Genomic DNA, 11,119 nt, shown 5'->3' on the forward strand with positions numbered 1-11,119 from the left:
TCGCTGACAATTCTGCACCAACCCTCGTTGACTTGACTCTCGCTGATAATATTGTTAACTAACTCCAAAATTCCATTGCCCTTTTTAAACCATCTTATGAAAATGAAGTGTTCTGCTCTCGGTTGGTCTATAACACCCATTTTTAAAAATACAACGTCGAAGACAAGCTAATTAATTAAAAGAAAAAAAAAGTTTGTGTCATATATATTAAAAAAAGGAAATAATTTATAACCCAACACATGGACCAGAACACATGTGAGAATTTCACTGGATGATCATGAGCTCGAACGAGCCCTGAATTTGACCATCATTAGTGATACTACCACAATTTTTTGGCACGGCAGAAAACTCACGCATTGGGCGCTGTCGGTTCCACATATGCAAGAGCAAACTACGCCGCATAATGTCAATTTTCCTTGTCATGCCAAAATAAAAAAAATGGGAATTCTATGGTACAAAATTCAGAACTTGTTTTAGCTAACGATGGCCTGAGATATGCTGAGCGTCTGGCTGGTAGTCTTGGTAGAATTTGTATGTCTTGACTTTTAGAATGATCTGCCGGAGACCTCCAATCGGTGCCAGTATCATCAGCGGCACTCCAATAAAAATGCACGTCTGAAGAACATGTAGAACACAGAGAAAAAGGAAAAGGTTAAACAGACTAGCAGAGACATTCTATTGAAGAAAGAAAACTAGTTTGGCTTGTTAGTTCAATCTTACCCAGTTGGCGAACCATGACAGGCTGAACCTTTTGGGCTTGCAGATTATGAGCCAGATGATGCAGGGAAGCTGGCCATAGCAAGTACGATTTGGTCAGTTCAGATGTTAAAATTCTGAACGTGATTATATATGACAGCCATTGCAGAGAACTATTGCACATTATGTAGAAGAAATTTTTTTGGGTAAATGGATCTAAATCACAGGAGCTTACGAAATAAGTTGTTGGTGCGTAGGCGAATCCACCGAAGAAACTGAGCAATTCACTGAAGAAGGGGAAGGTCATGGCTATGAACATTGTGAACGCTGCACAAGTCGCATCTCAATATCAGTCTTGTTAGTCCTCAGTAGATTGGTGAGAAGACCTTCAGAGTTTTCAGTTCAGACTGAGGCATTACCAACATAGACAGTCCGGGCAATCAGACGGAGCCTCAGGTTTGGAGTGAACCAAAACTTCTTCACCAGCACCGTCTCTATCATGTCGAATACCGGCATTGCATAGACCTGCGCCACCAACCACACTCAGTACAGAGCTACTCCCTCCATCCCAAATTATAGGTGTTTTTAACTTTTCTAAAATCTATGTATCTAGAAAGCCAAAACGACCTATAATTTGAAACGAAGAGAGTAGTTCTGATTCTGACCTTACCGCGCACAGTCCAGAGGTGATAGTACTATATAGCACTGATATACATGTACATATGTATGTATGTACCTGGTAGCTGCCAACAACATGGACGACGACCATCATGTTGGCGAGGGCGATGAGCCACTTTGGTTTGTTTAGGGTGATGAGGATGTTCTCATCAACTTGGTTGCCAAAGGCCCAATATCCGACGAGCGCAACGGGAAAGTAGCATGCGGCGATGATGATGTAGGCGACGACAACACCCTTCCACATGGGCTTCTTGGATGGCTTGTCCGGTGTCGACGGGATGGTGGCCTGGATCTCAAGCACAACGTTGTGCCCCGCATATGTGAACGCAACATCCCCCAGTCCCCCCAAGAAGTCGAACACCTTCCCGGGTGTCGTCGTAGCACGCAGGTTGTAGTCCACCTCTGCTGAATTTTTCTTGTGATGATCTGCTGACGCGATCCACGCAATCGCCGAGTAACTGCCACAGGTAGTGTCCAAGAAGTCAGTGATCTTATTTCGATCAATTACTCATATAGATTTAGTTCTGGGAATTTTTGCCGGATATGCTACAGTACAATGGGGGTGAAAGACTGAAAGTGTGAAATTGTACCTGACTGACATGACGGCCGCGACGAGGGAGATGCTGGAGATGGAGTGGAAGTTTGGGAGCTGGGAGAGCACGAACTGGACGGAGGCGAAGATCATGATGAAATAGGGGAGCTTGATGCTCTTGCACCTGTCATGGCAGACCATGTCGTGGAACTTCTTCAGGGACTGGCCGCCGGTGACCATGTACACGATGTTCAGGCCCACCTCCACCACCAGCTGCTGCGGCACCACGATCCAGAGCCCCAGCTTCTCGCCGAACGCGTACTGCCCGAGCTCGTGGTACCGGTCGAAACGCTTCCCTGGCACCATCTCGTGCATCTCCACCATTTGCCACAGCGTGTACACCGTGATGATCCATGACAGGACCAGCACCGTGATGCCAACTCCCCTGCGAACAAGGTGGAAAAAAGAAAGACGAACCAATAAACTTAGATTCATGAGAAACTCTATCTTCACAGATGGCTGAACTTGATTTCCATGGAAGATTGTACTCATGGCACGGACCAGCCGAGCTCGGACATGGCGAAGGGAAGGCTAAGCACGCCGGCGCCGACCATGGCGGTGACATTGTGGAAGGCGGCGTACCACCACTTGGCGTTCCTCCTCGAGTTGATCGCACGCCAGTCCTCAACGACCGGCTTCTCCGGCGGTCTCCACCGGCCTTCCTGCGAGTCCGTACGGCCTTCGCTGGGTGCAAGAGCAAGGCTGGCAAGCTGCAGAGTTTGATTCATGCATGAGCACAGGCACAAGCAACAAAAAGGGTGCTGATATGGCCGGAAAAATAAAACATAGTAGGAAATTGAAGCGAAGATGGCCGTGCCTTGGCCGGAGAGTAGTCGTCGTCGAGATGTTGCATCTCCATGGCCGCCGGCTGGAGTGCCTTGATCGACCTCGACAATGGATGGATGCCACTGAGCTTTCAGCAATGGGGAAGGAGCAGAGGCGGCAGAGAATGCCGGCTCGTCTTCTTTATAGAGCTCATGAAATGAGTCAAGCTCCAGCTCAGCTGATGCGTTCGCCGATACCGAACCGGGACCGGGGTCCGGGGAACCAGCTTGGGCGTCCTGCGTGGCGCCATGACAAGCGTCCGATCGCCATCAGACGGTTTGGGTGAGAGCGGCTATCACTATCAGGTGGTCAATTTCACCTTTTGTTTGAATTTAGGCAGTTGCAATTCTTGCTGTTTTTTCTACTTGCTATCAGGTGATGGAGCTTTCATGTATCAGTAAAATTTAGAAATAGGACTAGAAATTTGTGTGGTTCAGTGCGAGCTGATCTGGTTAGAGGTTACCTTGTACCCTGAAAAGTCATACACGTCTTATTCACGAAATACGCGTCAGTATGTGCCCTGGTGCGGTGCTTCTTCAACAGTGAGACTATGCCCGTCAACAATGAGACGTCGGTGGTGACCTATCAATCTTAATTCATATTTGCTGGTCCATTCTCTCAGAACTATTCATAGGGACAGGATGTGCCTACACATGTTCATAGAGGTGCGCGCACTCCACGTCTCGTTAGAAAAGTCTTATGCGTGCCACAGATCCTTTTCAGTTTTGATCTTTTGTAACTTAAAATTCCGATTTTCTTGCTGCTGAAAGCGACCTGGTCTTAGTCTAGTTTCCTAGCACCTTCAATTGTTCAACCTTGTCATTCAGCTGAATGGAACAGTGACAGCTGATTTGTATATCGCCAGATGATCCAAGTTTCTGCACGCGAATTTGCAAGGGGACTTTCGGTTGCAGGTATATATGGTCCGGGCTTAGCTTGCATTGCTCCAATCATGGACGACTTGGACTCTCATTTCTCCTCATCTTGCAATTGTCTTGTAAGAATTGTTAACAATGACGACTGGACTGCCTGCAGCTACCTAACTTATACCTCATGCAATTAATCCCTTTCATGCGTCGACCACGCAGGTCTTCGTAAACGGTGGGAGGGAGTCTGGTTCTATTAACCATTTTCCACGAAAATGACACGTTTGATTCATAAAATTTTGGACTTTTCACCCCTGATCAGATTTTAACAGTGCCAATCAGCTTCATTACCCTAGCATAACTTTGATGTAAAACTGGTCATCTGTGTAGGAGACGAGCATACGCGTGTGGTGGTGTGAACATGGTGCGTGTTGACTGTGTGACATCTTTAATATACTTCTCTAAGAACAAACTGGCCACAAGGGGATAGAAATAACTATGGACCAGCCTGTTGAGCCCCCTAATGGACGTTGTGTTGACACTAGGCGCACGAACGTGTACCGCCAGCCCGGTCATGGGCGACTGGATGTTGACAATCATGGATATCAAATGCCTTTCTTCTCGCGAAACATAATACAAATACAGACGATCTCACGTAATACATGCATACTCATCCCTATGAGCACAAGCATACATATCCTATCCTTAATTATGAGTACCTTTGAGAGTATGAACCGATATATCTTAAGATTAATTAACTCACCTTAGGCGCCTTACTAAGTTACTATTGATGGATACTCGGCTATCATTGAGAGAATAGTTAGTCAAAGATGTGAGCACCTATTGTAAGTCAACGATTTGAACCCAAGTGGATAGCACTACAAGGAACCTAACCAACTGAGCTGCACCTGGAACCTAACCAACTGAGCTGCACCTGGAACCTAACCAACTGAGCTGCACCTGTTTCACATCAGGTGCCTTCTTTGCATGAAACCCTCAGATGAACTGTAACATCCCGCTTTTTAGAGCATTTAAAAATACGGACTTTTTAAATTTTTTCTTTAAATTAAACACACTCTTTTCCCGAACATTCAAAACTCTCTTTACAAACAAATCATGGATAAATTATGAGCATATGTGCTGCACTTGATTGCTTTAGGAATTCCTTGACAATCTTTTCTCTCAATCAATAAACCTTCCTATTAAAATCCCTAGAATTAATATTTGAATTTGAATATTAATCCTACTCAAATCCTATTCAAATCTTCAATCTTATCTATATCAAAACCCCTCACCACCACACCCTTGAGATCTCTAAAATCTTAGGAAAATAACCCTTCCAAAATAATTCCTAAACTAAAAATCTAAGAATTAATATTCAAATCTAATTTGAATATTAATTCAAACCTCTAGAAGATTAACACCTTATCCAAACATTTCCCAATCTCAAACCCCACCAAAAAGCCTCAAATTTATGTTCAATTAAAGCCCTCACTTCAAACCCCCTTCAAATTCTAAAAACTCTTCTAAACAAATGGAAATCCCTCCTAAACACTCGCGGGCCGCCAACCTAACATCTACCCCACTCCAGCTTCCAGCTTGGCCTCTTCCGCTCCTCTCCGCACTCGCTGGGCTAGCCTCTCTGGCCCAACACACACCGCAGCCCAGCAGGCTGACCACGGCCCAGTTCGCCTTGCGGCCCACTTTGCCCGCTCGGCCCAGCTTGGCCGGCCTGCCCCGCTCGACGCGCTGCACCGCAGTCGCTCCGGCTAGTGAGGAGGAATTTCCCTCGCCGCCGCTGCACTGCGCCACCGCGGGAAAAAAATCACGCGCCACTGCTGCTCCGACCAAGACTTTGCCATGCCGTACACCACCAGATCCACCTTCCCGCGCCATCGTCCTCCATCGCGAGCCGCCATCCTTCGCCACGCCACCGCCGGCGCCATGCTATTTTTACTGCGCCGCCGTGCCCTTTCTACCGCGCTAGATGCCGCCGCAGGTACACCTCCCCTCCCTTCCCTTATCCTCCAGCACAAGCTCACGAACGCCACCTCAACCTGCGCCACTGTTCCCCGCCACGCCACTATTCCCTTCTACTATTTCTGGCTGGCATAGTACCTCCCCCCTCTCCTTGCTTCACCTATTACCTGTAATCCTATAAGTCAAATAAGCTGGCCCGTGTTGAGGCTGAGCGAGTCTGTTGGAGCCCAGCGCACGGATGCATGTGGAGCGTGTCTTCAGGAGCTGCGTGGAGTGGATGCTGGACGTGGGATGGCACGGCCAAAAGGAGCAGCACGCCATGCTTGTAGGGCAACACGCTGCCACGATCAGGAAGTTTGTTGGGTGTTTTGTTTTCCTTTATATTCAAGTAAGTAATACAGAAAACGTGGCTGGTTATAGCAGCACAAAACTCTCTTGCGTTCGTGTGTTTGTGAGTGTCACTGTGTGATGACCGGCGACGGGAGCTCACCGAGATTTACAACATCACCGCTACGGAAACCGCTGTCTTCATGTCCTCCCCGACGCGATGTGGCAGCCTCTTGTTCTCTCCCGGTGACTATAAAAGGCGCCCACCCCCTCCTTGGCACACCACAGTCCACTGAGCCAAGCTTGAGCTCTCGGTCCTCCGCGGACACGCCGCTCCTTTCTCCCCCACAACCCCTCAAATGAACTGCCCTTGAGCTCCTCTTCCTATCCGTGCCCTCCACTTGAGGCGTAAAGGGTTGGGGCACTACCCCTCGAGCTCTAGCCACCCCCTACCTCCTCCCATGGCGGCTTGGGAGGGAGGTTGAAGAAGGCCGGGGTGCCGTTACCCCAGCACCGTTTCCGTCTGCCCCTCTTTCTCTTTTCTTTAGCTGACAGGAGGGCTCGACCGTGACACCGTCCCCCCGCCCGTCTAACCCCTCGATCCCACCTCTCATGCACCTGGTCCATTAGACCAAGGGCACACCTTGCGCCGGTCCACGGAGTCCACGGCCACGGTGCACAACACAGTGCACCAGCCCTCGCCTCCGTCAGCCACTACAAAACTGCTAGGTGCACCCAGTAACTACACCCCAAATCCTACTTAGAGCAGTTCCCCTATTCCAAAAATTCTCCAAAAATTCCCAAAAATACTACATAATATCCTAAGCCTATCCATGCCTTTCTTTTCCATTTTTCATCTCATATGAGCCCAATTCTATATTTTTACAAAGATCTTAGAGTCCCAACCTTTTTAGAAAGATGCCGCACCGCCTCCGCCCACCGTCGTGCCCTATCCCCTAGGTGTCAGGCCAGGTCGAAGTCAAGTGCACCGTGCGGCCTCTAGCCAGCCACTTTACCTGCATCGTTAACAGCATCCAGCGAGCTGTTCCTCGCTACCCTATTGTCGCGGCTAACCCCTATTGCTACCGCACATCCGCCGGAACTTGTCAGAGCTCCACCCGCCATAGGGCAGGGCCCCAGGATAAAACCGAGCTCATTATGCAAGTTTCCTGGCCCCGAAGTACATTCACATCACCTAGCCCCCACATCATACCTAGAATCCATTCCAAAACCCAGCTGTTATGCTGCCCAATCCAAATCTCATATATCAACCAAACCTAGACATTATAATGCCCAACCAAAACCCTAAACCTTAACCTTAAGCCATAGTGCCGCCCATCCAAAACCTCAAATTATCTTCCAAACCCAGCCGTTATGCTGCCAAATTCAACCACATATATCAACCCAATCTAGCCTTTATGCCGCCCAACTAGAAAACCCCAAATACCATCCAAATCCTAGCCGAAATGCTGCCCAATTAAAACCCTAGATATCATTAAAATCTAGCCGTTATGCTACTCGTCCAGAACTAGGAAACCCATTAGTAAATTTACTAAAAATTCTTTTAAAAATCCATTCTTAATTCTCTTAGAAATTCAACAATTCTATCCATTAATTATTTAGAAACTTATTTCTAAGTAATTAATAAACCATTCAATTCATTAATTACTTAGAAACTATTTCGAAATAATTAATGAATTATTCTTCTTATTCGGGAATTATTCATTAGATATCGGATAATTCCCAAAACCTCCAAAGTCTATTCTCTTTAATTAAACTAAATATTGATTACTAGAATTGTTTGCATGCTTGTGTGAGCTGAGGATGCGACCAAGACCTGACCGGAAGCCAACAATCCAGAAAATGTGAAGCCGAAGGTTCGGCCGTCAAGAAGACGAGTAGAAGAGCTAGCCTGACCAGGCTCTTACATGAAGCTGAGGATCCAGAAGGCAAGAAGTCGAGGCCCTGGTCAATCTAGGAAACGTTGATGAAGGCAAGTCCTAGCACCCACCCCTTGATCACATTTTTATCCTATATTTACATACATATTAAAATTTACCAAGATAACAATTTGACTTGTATCTTCTTAAAAAACCTATAGGAGCAACCCACATGTGTATTCTTTCTTACCTTGACTTGAAGCCATTTCTAGCTAGAAATCCTATTAATGACCCCGGTCACGCCAAGATCGATGATTGAGCGCCATTTAGAAATAGAATTCCTTAGGAATATCACAATCATTATGTTTTTATGGAAAACCCTAGAATGTGTGCTAAAGAGCTAGAAACCCCTAATGATAGAACATGGGAATAAGGGGTAGCCTCATTGGAGGATTTTGTCCTAATTCTTAGTTCGATCATATAAGGGCCGGTTTGTGGGAAAGTCTTTGTAGTGATATGTACATCCATACGTGCCAAAAAGGTACAACCTTCGGGAGTGCCTAATCATGTGAGGCCTTGATTCACACCCCACCAGTAGAACCTAGTAAACCATCCCAAGGGGCTATGGTGGGCAATAGGTATGCTGGAGCAGGACCTTCGCAGAGTCCCAGGTCTGGTTGGCACGGGTCATAGGTTGAGGTCAAGGGACCTGGTGGCATTGTATGCCACATTATGATGCATATGTTTTTCCCGGGATAGTGTCCCTGTGTAGACGTAGTATGGCCCCCTATTTAGACCGCAACCGTACTTGTGGATGAAGCTAGGGAATGTTGTCTAGAGATAGACACTGGTAGGTACGGGTCTCGTAGGTTAGTACCGCCTGAAGCTGAGGCATAGGCTGATCGAACGTACGGGTAAAGTGTACACCTCTGCACAGAGTCATAAATCTATCTGGATAGTCGAGGCTCACGGTTACGAGCCCACATAGTTAAAGCTCCCGTTGATTAGCATCATAAATTGAGTGTGGTAAGATGGGCCTGTCGGGGATAGATCTCTAATGCCCTCAAGGAGGGAAGAAGGCAGAATTCCCCTGTTGTTGGATTTAGTAGCCCGACAGTTCTCTAGGGGGTTACTCAAGTGGTAGATTTTAAGGTAGGAAGGATTGCGAGACTAAGAACTCAAAGGTAATCACAAGAACACGAAGGTTTAGACAGGTTCGGACCTCTGGAGAGTAATACCCTACATCCTGTGTTTTGCTGGATTGTGTTGCTGGTATGGCATGCGAAAGTTGGGATGGGATGCTCTCGGGATGACCTAGGGTTACAATTCGGTTTGAATCTAATCCTAGTCGGTTGTTACATGGAAAGTAATCTGAGTCAGATTACAACAAGTATCCCGCAATATCCGGGCTAATTTGCAACACTTGGACTCCTTGACTTGCGCTCCAAGTATCTTCACGTCCTTAGCCCACATGTTTTGGTCGGGCGAGCCCACTTGCCAGGGCCGACCAGTATCCTGGTCGGTGGGGACCCATGGGGTACCCATATCCGTCAAGCCCGTGAGCGATGTGTAGGCGAACAGGAACCTGAGGAGATCGCAGCAAAGCTTGGAATATGGTCGGCTGAAGCTGCGATGGCGTCATAGTGATGGAGAGGCTGCACATGCTCAAAAAGAAGAAAATTTGAGCGAATGCAGAGCCATACGCGCAGAGCGAAGTTGAGCGCCAAGCTGATGGATATCGAGCATCCAGTAGATCGAAGCGAAGGACATGGAGGGTGTCGCAAGATGCACTCCATATGGAGTAGCCCTCGAGCATTGAAGCAATTAGTATAATTCGTCCAATGGTCAAAAAGGAAAAGAAAATTGATCCCAGAAGCAGGTCCTATTGCCCAAGCACAAGGATAGGTGAAGCCATGGAGGCACGCCAACCTGAAATAGGCGCTCAACCCCTTAGTACGAGGACTGGCAAAATCACGGAGGCACGCCGACTTGAGATAGGCACCCAGCCCCCGAGTACGAGGACTGGTGGAGCTGCGGGGGCACGCAAACCTGAAATAGGTGCCCAGCTGCCAAATATGAGGACTGGCGGAGCCATGGAGTCTCGCCAACCTAAAATAGGCACCCAGCCCCCGAGTACGAGGACTAGCGGAGCCACAGAGGCACGCCGACCCAAAGTAGGTGCCCAGCCCCCGAGCATGAGCGCGAGGACTGGCGGAGCCACGGAGGCACACCGACCTGAAATAGGTGCCCAACCCCCGAGTATGAGGACTGGCAGAGCCATGGAGGCACACCGACTTGAAGGAGGCGCCCAGCTCCCGAGCGCAAGGATTGGCAGAGCTGTAGAGGCGCGCTGACCTGAAATAGGCACCAGCCCCCGAGCGTGAGCGCGAGGACTGATGGAGCCGTGGAGGCACGCCGACCTGAAGTAGGCACCCAGCCCTCGAGCATGAGCGTGAGGACTGGCGGAGCCACGCCGTGAAAAACATAATGGAAAACCCGCAGACTCCTTCCAGCGCGTGCGCTGCAATAACGGAAAACCCACAAATTTCATCGCTAGGGTTACGCTGTTAGTGTCTTCAAGAGCCTAAGGGGCACGGTTCCATTTTCATTTCCATTCGCCACACTTGCATCACTGCCAACACAGTCCACATAGCACACCGCCATCACACCCGTGAACCCTAGACCGCACCGCTGTACTTTCCAATCTGCTTGCACGTATTCCTCCGCCGTCACCCAAGTCAGCCACCGCGCCGTCATATGTGAATCAAGAGCCTCGCGGTTATTAGATCAAAATCACAAGGGATAGAAACTGAGGAGATGGCCCAAGCACAGGCACCAGATCCATCCTCAGTCTGGGTAAAGTCCGTGATGATAGAGGAGTGCATCCAAGCACTCGTCGACTGGGGTCTCCTAGGACCCAAGGCGTTGCTCAAATAGAAGGCGACCGCCGGGCAGGAATTCCCCAGTGAGGACAAGATGGATACGGTGGTCTTCGCATCCCTCTTTGAGTATGGATTTGGGATCCCTTGTGGGGACTTCTTCCGCGGATTGCTGAACTACTACAAGATCAAGCTAGTACACTTGAACCCCAACTCTATTCTTGATATCACAGTTTTTATCCATCTTTGTGAGGCGTAATTGGGCATTCCCCTCCATTTCGATCTGTGGAAATATCTATATCAATTGAAGACTGCATCAACCAAGGGGAAGCCATGAGTGATCGGGGGATGTGGATTTTCACTGTGGCCAAAGAGGGTGCAGGAGTACTTCGACCT

At 48.3% G+C, this 11,119-nt stretch overlaps 1 protein-coding gene across 2 annotated transcripts; it reads right to left on the reverse strand.

Moving 5' to 3' along the window:
* Positions 1–203: 203 nt before the first annotated feature.
* LOC101765999 (lysine histidine transporter 2) lies at positions 204–2,919 on the reverse strand. Of its 2 annotated transcripts, XM_004972909.4 has the most exons (8): positions 2,784–2,919; positions 2,468–2,676; positions 1,965–2,351; positions 1,433–1,832; positions 1,116–1,221; positions 932–1,023; positions 721–789; positions 204–615 (listed from the first exon to the last, which is right to left on the reverse strand). In XM_004972909.4, the coding sequence occupies exons 1-8, from the start codon at positions 2,823–2,825 to the stop codon at positions 478–480; spliced, it is 1,443 nt and encodes a 480-aa protein (XP_004972966.1). In that variant the 5' UTR covers positions 2,826–2,919; the 3' UTR covers positions 204–477. The 2 variants fall into 2 exon arrangements, with proteins under 2 accessions (XP_004972966.1, XP_004972965.1); XM_004972908.3 differs by having other exon boundaries at positions 721–1,023.
* Between the last annotated feature and the right edge of the window lie 8,200 nt (positions 2,920–11,119).

This window comes from Setaria italica, chromosome VI (assembly GCF_000263155.2).
Source record: "Setaria italica strain Yugu1 chromosome VI, Setaria_italica_v2.0, whole genome shotgun sequence".
In the NCBI taxonomy this organism is placed as follows: domain Eukaryota; kingdom Viridiplantae; phylum Streptophyta; class Magnoliopsida; order Poales; family Poaceae; genus Setaria; species Setaria italica.